The following is a 17,085-nucleotide window of genomic DNA, read 5'->3' on the forward strand; positions in this document are numbered from 1 at the left end:
GATCAAGTCGTACTTCAACTCAGATTATCCTGCAGAAGTATGTCGTGAATCATAGATATTTTTGCACACATAATTTTCAGATAAGCGAAATTAAAACTCACGGGCTCCTTGATTTTCGAAAAATTGCTTACATGCATGAACAGAATTCATGTTCTTTGCTATCGGCAAACAGACGTTGCCACTTGCCCTGCATTTGTGGCTTGAAACAGACCTCGTCTATTCTTTTTTTTTTTTTTTGCAGTACGCGGGCCTCTCACTGCTGTGGCCCCTCCCGTTGCGGAGCACAGGCTCCAGACGCGCAGGCTCAGCGGCCGTGGCTCACGGGCCCAGCCACTCCACGGCACGTGGGATCCTCCTGGACCGGGGCACGAAGTCCCCTGCATCGGCAGGTGGACTCTCAACCACTGCGCCACCAGGGAAGCTCCTATTCTTGTTTATAGTTTAGGGAATCTGGCAAATTGGTATTTTTGTTGATTCCAGTGAATGAGTCAAGGAGAGGAGAGCCTATCCAAAGATCACTATCTGACTAGCGAGACCGATCTAGCCCTTTTACAGTGAAAGTTGTGAATTGTTCAGAGGTTATCAAAATCACGCAATGTCACTGGCTTGACTTTCCTGGCTGCCAAATTGGAGGGGTCGAGAGAGATGGCATGTTCTCAGTAAGCAGTTCTGCAGCTGTTGAAAAGGTCAAGTGGTTTTAGCAAGTTCTTGTCTACGGACAGCTCTTTGCCTCCCAGGCCACAGGCTCACTCTAGAATGTAGTAAAATGAACTGCCGTGAGCTCAGCTGACTAAGGCGAGTAGCATGAAGTGCTGACTCCACCTCCCTTGGGACACAGAGAGCCACCACTTACCAAAGAAATTTCTGGATACACTGTCAGTGCAGAGAAACCCACGGTGAGGTGCATGAAGGCCCAGATAATACCAGAAAGTCACTGAATTTGAAAACTTGGAAGCAGTTTCTTTCAGGTCATTCTCTAAACTTCATGGTCACCACCTCCTTCACTGTGAAGCCTACACAACGCTCTGCATACCTAAAGCAGCATCCCATTTGGAATCGATAAAACCCTGTTCGTCTATAACTGGTATAAAGGCGTTCAAGCTTAAGGGTTATTTTTCCCCTTCACGATACTTCCTTTCAATAATCCTGCAATGAAAAAAAAAGGGAGGGGGTGGAGCTGTATTTAACCAAACATCAGAGCGCTGATATATCTAAATACACCTTCACACGTATGTTCCTCCATCCAATGTAGACATTCTACTTTATAAGTCTGAGGCATCTTTCGTCTGTAACGTAGGGTAAATGTTGAAAGCATTGCAACGAGATTTGAGGTCTGACAACTGAAACTTCAGAATTGGATGAGCTGGATAGACCAAGACTCCTTCTCAAGCTACAACGTGAATATGAATCACTTGGGGATAGTATTGCCCTCCAGGTTCTTCCGTGGCTGTCAACAAGCTCCCAGACGATGGCATTGAAGAGCAAGGTCCCAGGAGGCAAATTCTAGGGTAGGGCAGAGCTTCTCCAGACTAGCATGGCCACCTCACGTCTGAAAAGGGATTCCAGAGCTAATGCCCATTGGGTGAGTGAGGATTGGTTTTGCTTGTAGAGTTCTAGCTCTGACTTCATGAAGAGTGCCCACCAGACCAACTGGAAAGTCTGCTCTTGCCTTTTCCTGGCATTGTATAATCATTATACCAAAACTGCGAAAAGGTTGTGTTTTTTTTTTTAAGCAACCTTTTGCTTCTTAGATGCAGATTCTGGTTCCGTGTCCTTACACTCTGTCCTTTTTCTTTAAGTTCTTCACGCTGCTACCTTCCTCTTTGGATATTCATGAAAGAGATTTCTTACACTCCAGCTTATTTCTTGAATGACCACCAGGACACCATTGTGTGAGCAGAGGCCCCAGCACTAGACGTTTCTGATTTGGGTTTATTGCCCGACAAGTCTGATCTCTTAGTTTAAGGCTGGACCTTAAACTAAGGGATGAGAGAGGTGAGCACCAGAATAATGGAAGGAGACAGCTGTGTTGAGGCAAAGTGAAACCTTTGTTGATATTCAGCACTAGGGAAAGTGTTTGAGGCCCTTCAGCTCTTTACAACTTTCCCAAAACAATCAGAAAGAAAGAAAGAAGCCTTATCCCCATCAAAAGAAACACATTTTAACTCTCTGATATGTTAAGGTATGAAAATATGGAATGGCTGTAAATTCCTGTGGAAAATGGAGACATGGGTAAAATAACTTTCATATATGATGCCTGAGAATCTTGTGTGTGTTCGTGCTGTTCCCCTTCACACACCTCCACCCCTTAGAGGAACTTAAAATTCCTAAAGCCAAGGAAGGCCCATCACCTAAGAAAGATGATGGACTGCAGCAATCTAAGTACACTCCAGGGGCAGAAGGCCTTCACAATCAGCACAAGAGAGTGTGTTGTCATTGGAAAGTCATTTGAATGATGTCGGCAGAAGTAAGGTGAGCCCTCCACTTGGTATTCCAGCAGTCTGTAGAAGGGATGTAAATCTGAGGTGAAATCCTAGGGACTTCTGAAAGAGTCAACTCCTGATTCAGCAACGCCAACTTGTTTAAGCAACAAGCAAGAGAGAGGTGAGTGTGTGCCTCCAGATGCAATTGGTGATCCGCTCAAACTGTTAACATTAAGATCTAGCAATTCTTCTCTAAACTGGAGTAATGTGGATACAAGTCAATTAGGTCTAGCCACTCGGTTTACAGGAGAAATCAGAGAACTCTGCAGACCCATCCCTGTTTACCTGTAATGTAATAACATGTTCTTTCCCAGAACATCTACATTACAGGCAGCGGCACTACCCAGAGGTGTAAGACAAAATTCCTAATATTACATGCATTACGTATAGGACCAGGAAAAACTCAAATAACTAGATGGGCTATTGTTCACCATTGTTCAGTGTCAGGAACACATGGAAGCCAGAAAGTCTTGGTCTTCATCTTTTCATTTCAGCCATCTGGACTCATCCCCACCACAAGCCATCTGATTTTAATAATGAAATAATGGCCTTCACTTCTAACCTAGGAATATCGAGTCTGAAGTTCCCTGCAGATGAAATGGCTTTCTAATGAGTCTTCAAGGCTGTGATGCTGTTGTTTTGTTATGTTTTGTTCCATACGTTTTGGAAGTGGGGTAGTATGGATGAGAGAACAAGAGAATGTAGAGTCCAGCAAAGCTTTTACCTGCAGGGCATGTACACACAAAAGCAGCATTTCTGGAACAGAGGATTTCCACAAACAACCCAATTAATATAGATTCACTGCCCTTTTTGAAATGTCTTTTATTGGTTGTACATTTTCCTGTGAGATCAACACACCCTTTCTTTTGAGGACACCTGGCTCCTGCAGACTTAGTTCTTTGTCCTAGCCATGAACACAGGGCAAGCACTTTGACGGAAAGAGGTGGCGGGCTGTCATTTGACATTGTCACTGTCTTCTCCATCTTCATCACGTTATCGAGTCAGTTCATAGATTGACCCGACATGGAAAACAACACCCCTGGAGTGAAGCCTTACACACACGAGCACAAACATCCGGAGACCAGATACAGTGTCTGCAGCCCGTTCTCAGCAGCAGTAGGAAACCGAAGACTATCCTGAGATAGGAAATCAGTGTCAGCTCTTCATCCACAGAGGAGTCCAAGTGTGACCTAATCTCCCGATTTCATTTTCCTTTGAAAATTCTCAGTTTCCTTGAGGTGGTGGGAGGGAGGCCAGAGCGGTTGCCGTACAAGCCACGTAATAATCACATGGTTCGACACCTCAGCCATTTCCTTCGTCAAAAACACAGATTCAAAGAATTGTTCCGCGGCACATCAGAACCTTGTTCTTCGTTTCCTGTGCTCTCAGATCAGAAAGGGTGGGGGGGATTATAAAGTTATGCTTTGTGCATGATAGTCTGATTGGAAATTTCACCACTGAATGACCTATGTCAGAGAAAATTACTCCCACCTTTGGCAATTATTATAACTCCTTGTTTACTGACTGCTAGGGGCCAACCATCCAGGCTATGAAGTATGCCCACCAATGGTATTTACATGAAAAGATGAATTTCTCAAGAATAAGGACCTAGGACAGGTGGCTTCTCCCAATATTAAAAACAACCGTGACCTCTTTAAAGCCATTTTATCCCTCAATCCAGGATATTTCTGGTAACTCTATTAAAACTTAACCTACGTCAACGCTAATACTTGCATCTACCTCAAGTCCTGAGCATTAGCTTCCAGGAACAAACTTTTTGGCCAGCCCAGTATTTCCTTGGTTTCGAGATTTTGAGATAACATCACCAATTACAATAAGCGGTAGTTTAAATGAAAACAGCAGCAGCAGCAGCGTGCACACAACCTGGGTAACAGGAAAGCTAAGCTAAGATGGAAATGCCTGTCCCACCCCGCCGAAGCTAACACGGGAAAGACAACAAAAGGTACACGTCCCCTCAAAACAGGTCTTTTTAAATACAATACTGAAGCTTTGGCTGGAAGTTATCGATTGATATTCATAATTCCCCTTTCCCTATACAATGGTTAGGAAGGTTGTCCCCTTAAGGGAGTTGCCGCACACATTTCCATGTAGAAAAACACACACAGAGTTAAGGATAGACCCCCAAGTTCTTCTTTCCTTCTTCAGCTCACAAGCAAAAAGTCCCCAAGGCCAAAACATAGATGTAACATGCACCTCAAAGGCATGGAAACATTCTACCCACAGTCTTCAGAGGTCTTTACTGGATAAACTCACAATGAATTGCATGCTTTACAGCCCAGCCCACCTCAGCCATAAAGAAAAGATACGGCAATCCACAAAGAAGAGATGAGTTTCACCAGGAAAGGTAGCAGTGTGCTCTACATGGCAGGAAAGACGAGGGAATCCACAAAATGGGAGTCAGGCTTCTATTTCACACTCTCCAGAGACACAGAGCCAGAGACGGGTTTCGAAACCTCTCCGATCTCCTTTCAGAATATATCAGGTTCCAGGAAGAGATAGCAGGGCCTCCTAATAATCAGCATCTAGAATTACTTCCTTCTAGCATCAAGGGATTGTAAAGACCAGGCATGTTTCCACTTGCCCAACAGCTGTCTTTACAATAAACATGGCTTAAAACCAAAGTTGGGGTGCAACACAGGAAAACAATCAATCATATATACAAATAAAAAAGGCCTCTCATAAAATTCACACAAGGTAAGAAAAGGTGGGGTTTTTTTTTTTCCATACAAAGACCAGATTAATAAATGAAAGCAGCATTTTCAGCAGTAAAACTGAGGCACAAAGGAATCTGGGGAACCCCATTTATCAAACTAAAGTTCTTGTAAAGTTCAGTTCCATATAGTAGGTATATATCTAGCATCTCATCAATATTTTCACAAAATATATAGAAAAATGTTCATGTATTTAAATAAACAATTTGAACTATTGATATACCCCAACCCCTCTTTCAGCTTTAAATGACCCCACGTGATGATTCCGTAGTGTAGGAAATATGTCCCAATTGTGGAAGTTAATTACAGAAGGGAAACATTTTTCCTCTAAAAATACCTATTTTATTAAAACATCACTTCATCATTCCAGTTCATAGAGAAAAATCACTCCACTCAGAAAATAAATTTGAGACTAGAGAATAAAACAAACACATGGATAAGGTGACGGATAAATTGTCTGAATTTTCTTAATCGAGCCTCCTCGGGTGGCTTTCGCACACAGATTGGCTGCGAACGCGACAAATTGTTGCCACATGTAACTTTTTGACACAAATAGTTGTTCTGAAATGGCTGCTTTGGAACCCCAGCTGTTAAATTTGGTTTGATGGCAAAGGTACCACTGTCAAAATTCACCGCAGATTTTTGATGAGTGTGCAGAAGGCACCTGATACGATCCGTTTGATGTCTGAATGTTCCCTTGCGTTCCATCCACGACAGATACACTGTCTCAGTTTCCAGCTCCCACGGGCCACCCTGGGACCCACTCCTGTTCTCCACCTGCAGCCTTTGTAAAACCCAGCAGTGGTGACCTTCAGCTTGAGCCTCAGAACGCACCCTTCTCCGTGCTAACACTGTCCAAAGAGCTTCATTTTTTTCCTGTGTGTTAATGAACAAAAATGACAGTTCCCGCCTCTGCAAATGTAGAAATTTAGAAATTCCACTGCCCATCAACATCCCAGTGACAACACTTCCTTGTCACTGAGATCAGGTTACCCTCAGCCACTTTACAGTAGTAACCAACTTAAGGATCTGTAGGCACGGCCGTCACAGGTCAATGTCTACGCTTTCTTTCAAATGATTCATGCTTGAAAATGAACATACATGACCCTCTCTTGCCCTTCTGCTTCCAAGTCCTGTTAGCATACTCCAGACAGCAAACATCAGGGACGCACAGATATTGTTGAAGACACAGCTCCCAGGTTCTTGGGCTATTTGTGGTCCTCGATGGGTCATTTCATCCTAGGTTCCCAAGGCTTTAATAGCCACAGAGACTTCCAGTTAAAGGGAACAATATTGATAGCCAAATATTCTGTTTGGAGTTTGACAGGGGTTTCAGATAGGCAAGGTTGACCTTTATCACACTCTCTTCCCTCCCCCTTCGACGAGACCCCTCCCCCCCCAGAAGCACCAGTGAATATAGTCTGGAAACAACTTCTGTGCCCTTAACTCTTACCTCCCCGAGAATTGAACATACAGTAGGCCACTTGAGATCAGAAGAAAAGAAAATAGAACAACCACTTCTTCGACACTGCTTCTGAAAATTCAAACTAGCTTTTTTTTTTTTTAATTATAAATTCTAGCTCTTCTGGTGAAGACCTGTAGTGTATTTCTATGAACATTCACAGTTCTCTGCATTGTGAAAAAAGTATGCTCATCAGATAACCTTTGGTGTCCACCTTTCTTAAAAATGTTTGCCCCCGGAACTAAACGTTAGGAGGCTTGGTTTTGTGTTCATTTTTCTTTACCCAGAAGGCAGCCGATAGATGGGTTGCATACTCTCAAAATGCTTTATCACCCCTCTAATCATGTACCTTCTTTTCTGGGCGCCATCAGTTTAAATGGTCTCTGTAGAATCAGTAACACTAGGGAAACGAGAAAATTCTCTGATATCCAAATCTATGCCACTTTCTGAATCCTCTTATAGTTCAATATTTTGAAGAAAAAAAATAATAATAAAGGCTTGGCTTTTTGATAGATTTTCCCATGGGAGATCATCTTTATAGTATTACTGAAAACAAATTAAGGGATATACCTGTCTGCTTCTCTTATCAGCTTGCTCTTCCATGGGGTGCCAGCCCTTTGCATTTATCTTTTCTTCGAGGCCCCAAGCACAATTTCACATCACTGTTTAGCCTGAAACTACAAAGTCCGATGACAATCCCCTAGGGCAGTGGCTTGACTTGCTCTATTGAAATAGCTTGCAGGCTCCAACACAAACACTGGTAGTGACCAAATGATGCTAATTGTTCATTCCTGGCCACAGTAGAATGTGACTTTGGAGGAAGACGTAGCCAACCCAGCTGCTCTTCTTTAAAGGCCAAATGGAAGTTTTATTATAAGATCTTAATATTGTGAATGAGAGCTTTGCTACAAGTTCTCTTAGCTGTCCCTCACCATTTCACGATCTGAGAACAATAGAGTCCACGTAGGCAAGACCAGTGCAAAACTGCTGATTCTGACTTTTGATATATGAAAATGGTTGGATCACTTCCTTTCCACAGAAGTGTTAAGTCAGCCCAGTTCATCTGTAACCGGCAGAGGACTAGCAAGCAAATGCACTCAAGAAAAACAGAAAAGACCCTGACGGCCTGGCCAAAGCCACACACCCTGGGGTTTACGTAGGAAGTTCTGTTCTGTTTTGTTTTTTCCTATATTAAGACACAAGTAAGTGCCTACACTGCCCCGTGCTTTCCCTGAACTCAGTCTCCAAGTCATAAGAGCATTAGCCTCATTCCTCGAAAGAGACCTTGAAACCCAGAAATGCAAAAGTGTAACCTGGGCAAAACTCACGTGTGTCAGGATTAAGTGTCCACAGAGACATATGTCCATACTGACAACTGTAAGAAAGAAATACAGTGCAAATCTCCCAAAATCTAACTGTAAACTCCCAAGAATGAAGGGCTTGATATCCTAGTTCAAATGACAAAAGTGAGGTCAAGATACTGACAGTCCAAGGGAACAAGGCTGGATATTTTTAAATTCTGTTAACACATGTTTGTGTTATGAGGTGCTATCGGCTTCTTTTTAAAGAAAAGAATCCCTATCACAAAGTCCTTGACCTTGCTTTATGTTTTTTCTGAGGCCCAGTTCTCTTCCCTCAGTTCTCTTCCCTCAGATACAAAAAAGGCTTTTAGAGAAATGTCGCTTGCAATAGGAGTTTGGGTCAGGAACTGAAAAGAATAAACCCCAGGTGAAGTCTTGATTCCAAATGGCTCCATTAGAAAACCTGCAATGGTAGAATGATATTTGTAGAGCTGTAAACACAGACTCTCTAAACCTCAGAAAAATGACACATCTTCTTTGCAGAAACCAGGAACAGGTGGTGAGTGATGTATTTGGTGGCAATATGCTTCCCCCAGAAGGATAGTTTCACTTTGAAGGCTCAGGAATTCAGGTTTTATTTCCCTAGGTGAAGAGAAAACATTCTTTTAGGTAAATTGCCAGAGCAAATACTTAAATATGCTCCCATGAGGAGTTTCCGGGTATCATTTTAACTGTACTTTATGTTTGCCCGATGGTGTAGCAGGAAAAAAAAAAAAAGTTCCTGAACTGTTTGAGCTATTAAGATCTTTTGTGCTTCTATATAAATTTTAGAATCAACTTGTCAATTTATATATTTTTAAAACCTGCTGGAATTTTTATTGAGAGTGCATTGATTCTATAAATCAATTTGGAAAGAACTGATATGAAAACAATATCTTCCAACGCAGGAACATAATATTTCGTTCCATTTATTCAGGTCTCCTTCATTTCTCTCTGAAACATTGTATAGTTTTCACTGTTCAGGTGTTGTGTCTATTTTGCTAAATCTGTCCCTAAGCATTTTGAGGTTTTTGATGCTCCTGTAAATGGTACTGTTTATTGTCATTTCAGTTACCGACTTCTCCTTGCTAGTTTAATAAACTGTTTTAACATGAAGACAAAAAAAGTTTTGTGGACCTAACGACTTAATAAATGGAACTATTAAGTATTTCTTTTGGCCTAGGGCACCGTGGAAAAAGTTACTAAGACAATCAATGGCACCCTGAACAGAGGATGTTTGGGACTCTCTGGCACATACATTTTTGGGTTAGGCTTGGAGGATATACAAGCACGGTAAAAGACAGACAGTTCTGAGCTGTACACACACATACTCATTTTCCATCTCAGACTGTGTAAGCACGAGAGAAGCGGCGTATGTAACCAATTTGTTCTGATTACATCAGTGTGACCAAACACAGACACTAGAAGAACGGACGGTTCTTCCACATTGGGGCTGATAGAAGTTGCCAGCTGGGAAACTGGGGGCTCTCTGATATTTTATCATGAAGTACACACATCTGTGTGATTTCCTTCTCCTTTAGTCACCACTGGGGAGGCTCTACACTTACTCCGGGGAGGTTGACTTTGCTTAAAAACGAGCACGTGCTTTTTTGAGAAATCTACATTTGAAATTATCTTCAGAGCCAATGCATGGTCTTCTAAAAGGACATTTAAAAGTTGTCAATGATGAAACTCCAGCTCTGAGGGCAAATTTGACTTCTAGAAGTTGCCAAGCACAGCTTGGTGCTAAGTCTGATACACAAGGTGGGTAAAACAAAGAGGAAAATACCTGGTAAGGATTTTTGTAAAAACAAACAAACAACTAAGGAATAATTATAAAATGATGATTCTACATGTAACACGTATGGGGGAGGAAGTGGATTCTGAAGCCTTTTCTGAAAGAGAAGTGGCCAAGATATTTAGTAGCATTATTCACATAAAGAATCCTGAAAGTGTTTCCTCTGAAGGGCAATCCTTACTGATACACACACGTAAACGGCAATTGTCCTAAAAGTCACTCACATTACTTTTCTGGCATACCTCTGAAGCCAACAACATATAGAGAAATGGATATTTTTATCAACATAAAGACAATATATAATGTGGGTAATTATATCACACCAAATCAAATACATTTGTGGAAAGAAGAGCATGATCTCTTTTATAGAGATACATTGACTTTTTGATACACTGATAATTATAGGCAAGGCTAATATTCAGATGGTCCATGCTGGTAGCACATGAAATATTTTGAGTATCATCCCTGGACAGGGATTTCTTCTCTCTCTCTCTACACACACACACACACACACACACACACACACACACACACACACACGTATGTACAGGAGACTCCCAACTTACATCAACCTAAATATAGTTTATGCATCTCTATATTTATTTTAAAATTAGTTGTTTAGAACTTATAACACAGTTCTTAAAAAAATTCTAAACTTTAGACTTGTAAGGCTATCAGGCCATTCTACTTTAGTATGTAAGGTGCCTAATCACCATGTAAAACATCGTTTCTATGGGGAAAAGGTATCCCAAATTTCAAATCAGTATTCCGTCTCTCTCCCTAGGGGGTAGTAGACCATGCTGTCAACCCTGCTGCACATCAGAATCACAGTAGTGGCCTGTGAAAACTGCCTGCTCCCAGGTCCTACCCTGACCAGTTAAGTGAGACTCTCTGGGGCCTTGGCATTAACAGCGTTCACAAGCTCCCAGTGATGCCAGTGTGCACCAGGGTTGAGAACCGTTGACTAACTCCTCTCCCCGGGTGTACTTGTTTTGTGATTCCAGGCCCCGGGCTCACAGACTGGAGATGGGTACACATGAGACACACAGTTAGTTAAGAAAATTTCAAAGTAGAAATCACACTGAACGAGAGGTAAGAGTAATCTGACCCAGACCAGATAGATGTCTTGCTTTACATATTTCACCAAAAACCGTCATGAAATGGCCTCAGATATTTTTCTGCTACTTTCTTTTCTCAGAAGATGAATGAATACAGTTTTGATTTTTTTCTCTGGGTCTCAAAGAGAGAAACTTCCAGATTTAGAAGGAAGGGTAGGAAAGTGAATGGCAATAATAACTGGGATAATACCCTTTTTTCTGGCTGGAGAAAGATGAAGACCGGGGTAGCATCAAAGCAGATGAACTTGATGTTTATCAAACAGGTATGTCTTGGAACTGAAGATGAAGAAGTGTATGGACGAGCCATACCCTCTCTGGGCATGAGCTGGATGCCAAGAACAAGGGAAACATGCAAAGAGAGAAAAAGATATGATTGCCCCTCACAATCTAAAAGGGGAAAAAGCGGAGTATTCAAGGGAGCAGTCTTCTCTCCATATTTGTGAACTTGAGGCAAAGAAAGGAACAACAGAGTGTGTTCTTTTTTCTTTTAATAAAAGTTCTCTGCCCTTGTGCTGCAAGAGTGGCTTTGTATTAACACAGTGTTTTCCTGGTGGTTCTCAGTCGTATTTTCCCTGTGGACCACTTCACTCTTGGACCTTTGAGGAACCTCAAGCCCCAGATCAGAGAACCCGTGGGTGTATCTGGCCGTGAGAAAGAGCTTTTGTTGCCTCGTCCGCCTGTTAGGAATCCACCATGGAGCTGGCCTCCCACCGTGGAGCGATCCACTGCTGAAGAAGGACGTGCCTTGAACTCGGCCTGTGGAAATGTGGCCTCTACTTCCAGGAATTCATTCAGCCCTTCCCATTATCTTCTCACCTTATCAGAGAACGACTCACTGCCTTTAATTTTCTTCTACTGCAGCCCTTGCATTTATAGTAAGGCTTCTTCACTGAACAGAAAACAAAACCAAAAAAAAAAAGCAAGAGTACAGTAACAACAAAGGCAATCCTTGGGGCTTATACATCGTAGGAGGGGGAAAAGCAGAGGAAGGCACTGATTCTCTGTGTGGTATGACGTATTTCCCCTTAGGACTGACAAACGTCCTCCTTAGATGGTATTTATAGATATTAGACGTTATTTATAAGAGCCATTTGGCAGAATTTGTGACATCAAATACAAACATACACATGCGCGCGCACGTGTAGAAGGAGAGACAGATGATAGAAAATCACATCACAAGTCACATTCCATTAATAGTGTAACACAAATGTCAAGAGAACCAAATCTGTGACTCTTTGAGCTGTGATAAAAGTGATTTTATGTTTTCCAAAGTTGGGAAAAGAGTATGACCAGGATACCTTGCCACTTCACCAGAAAATGTGGTTATTCCCCAGGATGGAGCAGAAATTTAGGAACACGGCAGCAGCCACAACAGCTGGGACAGATACTTCACAAGAGCTCCTGGTGGATACTTTTATAATACTCTTAAAGATGCACATTAAATAACTTCTTCTGGACCACAGACACGACTGAACTTAAAAAATGAAAAAGCCTATAAATACTGCCAACCCAATCTTGTCTTTTGTCTCTCCCTCCTTGCATAAAATGGAATCTTTTCAACCAAGCGCTTAAACATAAATATTAAAATAATAAGTGGGACAAACCACAGATCTACTTACAATTTCATCACCACTGTAGCACCTTTTTACCAGGGCCAATGCATTCATTTTGTAAAGAACAAGAGAAGTCTGAAAAGCCTAAGGACTCATATGATACATCATTAAATATTTAATCACCTTTTTTAAGTCCTAAGCCTTTATCATATTTCTTCCATCTAGACAGTTCATTCTATACTATAGATTCCAAGGCCCCCTTTGGAGGGGAAAAAAAAAAAAAGAAATGGGGAGAAAAAAACCTTCTGAGAGGCAGGATTAAATTATCTCAAAGATGAGTTTCTGTTGGCGCTTTAGTGAACTTGCTTCACCCCGTTAAACCCACCAGTCCACAGGAGGGTCAACTGATGGAGTCCGTTGTTTTTAGTCTCCAAGAATCGATTTTACAAAAGATGCCACATCTGTCGCTTTGGATTCGTGTAGGGTGAAAAATGGATGTTGCTGGTAGAGAAAAGAAAAATACCTGATATTAATATCTGTCACTGACAATGCATGAGGTTACCAAGTTAACAGATCTGGCTAGTCAACAAATCAAGTACCCCTGTCAGGGCTAGACCGGACTCTTCCTACCCCTCCCAGGCCAAGGACACATTTAGTGATGCAAACTTTCTTTTCTTAATTGGCGTATAATTGCTTTACAGTGGTGTGTTAGTTTCTGCTGTACAGTGAAGTGAATCAGCTCTATGTATACATCTATCCCCTCCCTCTTGGACCTCCCCCTCCCAATCCCACCCTTCTAGGGCATCACAGAGCACCGAGCTGAGCTCGCTGTGCTCTACAGCAGCTTCCCACTAGCTGTGTATTTTACACACAGTAGTGTATTTATGTCAAACCGAATCTCCCAGTTCATCCCGCCCTCCCCTGTGCAAACTTTTTAAAGATATTGCTTAGCTGCTGCTCCTCCCATTTTGGTATATATTTCCATGACAGTGTATCCACTGCTTTAAAATATACACATGTAACTAGCTATACACATCCATTCCTGGTAAAATACAAGGAATAGCAAAGATGGTCCAAGGCTCCGATTTACAAATAACCCTGTCCCTTACAAAGTAATTTCTAGACAGATACAGTAGTAAAATAATTAGAAATTTCAGAGGCTTATGTACATTCAGTTCTCAAGAAATGGGTGGCAGAGTGAGAAACCAATTTTTAAAATACCAGGAGAGGTGGTTTGGACTGAGACAGTTAACAATGCTGCTTTTTAAGCCACATCTACAAGTGATACATATGTCTCTCCATGATGATGTGATCCATTTGGAAAATAATGTAGCCTGCCCAACTCGAGGTATGAGCAGAGAAAATGCAACTTGGAATTGAAAAACTGAAAAGCAAAAAATGGTCTCTATTCATGCAGCTCCGATTAAGTAAACTTTACACCAAGTCTTGTTCTTTGCTGGGGAAATAAGCACAGTCCAATACAGGAAGCCACACATTTCAAAACAATTCTGAAGGAAAAGAAGCCATTTGCTCTGCAGCAGGGCAGTCCTCCCCAAATTGCTCAATTTTGTTACAGGAAGTGCTGGCCGTCACACTGGAACCTTACACCTCTAGTTAGAAGTAGACACATCAGCTCATGATCCACAGTTCTCCCAGTGGAAACAGAACAAACCGAACAAACCAAAAAGGACAGTTCCTTCAGGTAGCACCTAGTGCCACATGCCCCCGAGCTAGGAGGGCCCTCTCCCTGATTGTCTGGGGGCATTGTTCTCAAGGACTAGTTGAACAGCTAAATATGAGTGTTTTTGCACGCAGACATGTAGATGACTCACTCGGCTTCCCCTGACTTTGAGGATTTTAGTTTACAACTTTCACGTTGCCTAGCTGTAGGTTTTCTAATTATATTTGTTTTAAACCTGACAGCAGAGGGCTGGATGAGTCAGCCCTGTGGGAAACTGAATGCCCACCCGTGGAAGTTTTAGAAAACAATGCAAATGGGAAAGGAACAAAGAAATAAAGCCCCAAAGAAGGTAGGTGGTCACCATTAAGTATCATGACTGAAAAAAAAAAAAAAAAAAAAGGTTTTCTGCCTTTGCCCATCTGAAGATACAGGTTGGGTGCTGCTCCAGAGTTTCATATCCATGGGATTAACTGAAGCTCTAGGTGCTGGGCCCTTCCTCTTGAGCTCCTTGGATAAATAAATAGAAGCATTACTTTTGATTACTAACCGCTTACACAGCACACTTACCAAGTGTTACCATCATGCTTATTAGCTTTCCCACATCATCTTGACACTTAGAGATCATTTTATGTCCTTTAAAGCTTTTTACTATCAAAACAGGACACGTCAAGCCTTGGATTGTCTCAGCGACTGCTTTCAATGCCTGCCAGTCCTGTCCTACCTCTGGTTCTGCTGTTGGTTCTTAGCTCAGTGTACGTAGCCCGGGTCTGTGATTGAATTCAATAACCTGACCTGGAGCCTTAAAAAATAAAAAATCCTCAGGCATCTTTCAGTTTATTCTCAGGCTGGGAAAATGCTGTGAGAGCCAGAGGGCAGGGGCAGGGGAAAGCAGGCGGGCATGCGAAAATGGAAAATGTGGCTCGTCTTCTTGTGTGGGTTTTGAGGCTGTAAAAGGCTGGGAGGGAACCAGTCCCTTCTATAAGCAATCAGCTGAGAATAGCAAGGACAGCAACCAGGAGACAGCGAAGGGGCACCACGGAATCATCCCCAGACGATAGGCCCAAGCTGAGGTTCTCCAAAGAGGGGCCAGGTACAGGAAGGGAGGACTTGAACGTACTGCCGGAGCATCGCTGCCATCACCAAGAGTCTCCAGAGCCCCTGCAGACACCTCATCCCTCAAGACAGTGGTTTTCTCTGTGTTCGGTCATCCCCGTTTAACACTGTGATTCAGTCTAGGACTTCCCGGGACATTCAGGGAACGTAATCACCTCACTGGGCAGTCACCTGGTTTTCATTTCTCGTGGTTATCATCTAGGACAGGGGTCAGCAATTGATGGACCAGCGGCCACGTCTGGCTCACTGCCTATTTCTGAAATAAAGTTTTATTGGAACGCAGCCACACCCTTTTGTTTACCTATTGAATATGGCGGCTCTCACACCGAAACAGCAGAGTCAAGTTGTTGTGACAGCCCACAAAGCCTAAAATATTTACTGTCTAATCCTTGACAAAAACACTGGCTGGTCCCCTACCCCAGAAGAACAGTTCCTACCGAGTCATGTCCCCCATGGACATTTGAGAGAATAAGCAAATGAAATGATCTTAAAGCATGTCCACTCCTCAAGCCAAACAGGGCAAAATATATGGAATTTCTATAAGAGGCACATGCCTGGGTTGGGGCCTTAATTATACTGTTCTTCACCTGGAAAAAAGGAGGTTTTTTTCCCTTTCTACCTCTTCACCAACTCCCACAACCTAAACAATAGCCTCTCAGCATGTGTTTTCCCAAAGCTACAGTCAAAGAGTTTGGACTCAGATTTTCCATTGAAAAACCTCAATTCCACAGAAAAGCAAGGAGTAGTTATGGCCTTAAAAGGCAAGTCCGTTTCCAGGACCACAAAGATGAATGCCATAAAAGGCTGGGGGGGGGGAGGGGAGACCCACACGATCTTACAACATTAGTATGTAGACCATAATAGACCATAGTGTTAGAATAAATTGGAAAAGTAGAATTCAGCATCAGCTACCAATGGATATTAAGCTAGGACTCAGCATTTTTTCTCAAGGGTGTTCCATTGAAACTTCTGATAAGTCACTTGGAAGGAGGAAAAAAATGTCATGCATTTTAAATCACCAGACATATACAGAAAATATTCTTGTATCTAAAAAGACTGACGAACAAGGCAACTTTACAATAGGAGTACAGGCCCCATAGGACCCCACAGGAATCGCTCTATGCCTATTGCCCTTTATGTGACATTAATTTTAAAATACTCTGGGGGTTGCAGAAGAATACCAGAGTAGCCAGGGTTGAAAAGGCCCCTGACTGGCTATTATAAACATAATCAGAGAGGAAATATTTAACCCAAACAGGCAGTATGCTAAGATTTTTTCAAGCATTACTCATCTCCTTTTCTGCCTCAATTGCGGGTATTAGTTGAATAAAGCTTAGTTGAATGCTGAGTCCCAGGGGCTGCCTTTTTAAAGAGGACAAAGAAGCCCAAGAAGGATGCCTTGTCTCTTGTCAGACTCTTCCCAGAACTCTTTTCACAGTCACACAGTTGATGCATGGTTCAGACTTAAATCCACGCTTAACCAACAGAACTAAAAATCCACGTGATAAGCTGTGACTAACCAGATATGCTTTCTACTTCCCTGGCAACTTTCGAATATATGTAATACATTGTTGTCAACTCTAGTCCCCATGCTATATATTCTACCCCCAGAACTTATTCATCTTGTAAATAGAAGTCTGTATTCTTTAACCACCTTTATCCAGTCCCCCAACCCACCCACCCCTGGCAACCACCAATCTACTCTGTTTCTTTAAGTTCAGTTTTTTTAAGATTCCACATTTAAGTTAGATCATACAGTATTTGTTTTTCTCTGTCTGACTTATTTCACTTAGAATAATGTCCTC

The 17,085-nt window shown here is 42.2% G+C and overlaps 1 protein-coding gene across 4 annotated transcripts in view; it reads right to left on the minus strand.

Moving 5' to 3' along the window:
* Positions 1 to 3,270: 3,270 nt before the first annotated feature.
* MAP2K6 (mitogen-activated protein kinase kinase 6) overlaps positions 3,271 to 17,085 on the minus strand; it is a 132,295-nt gene continuing 118,480 nt past the window's right edge. For 2 of the 4 annotated variants that reach the window (XM_067715411.1, XM_067715407.1), the window contains exon 12: positions 12,647 to 12,987. In XM_067715411.1, coding sequence (XP_067571512.1) covers positions 12,910 to 12,987 — 78 coding nt within the window. In that variant the 3' untranslated portion in view covers positions 12,647 to 12,909. Of the gene's footprint in view, positions 8,621 to 10,394; positions 11,823 to 12,646; positions 12,988 to 17,085 lie in introns of those variants that run through there. The other 2 variants (XM_067715408.1, XM_067715409.1) reach the window with 2 other exon arrangements.

This window comes from Pseudorca crassidens, chromosome 19, assembly GCF_039906515.1.
Source record: "Pseudorca crassidens isolate mPseCra1 chromosome 19, mPseCra1.hap1, whole genome shotgun sequence".
In the NCBI taxonomy this organism is placed as follows: Eukaryota; Metazoa; Chordata; class Mammalia; order Artiodactyla; family Delphinidae; genus Pseudorca; species Pseudorca crassidens.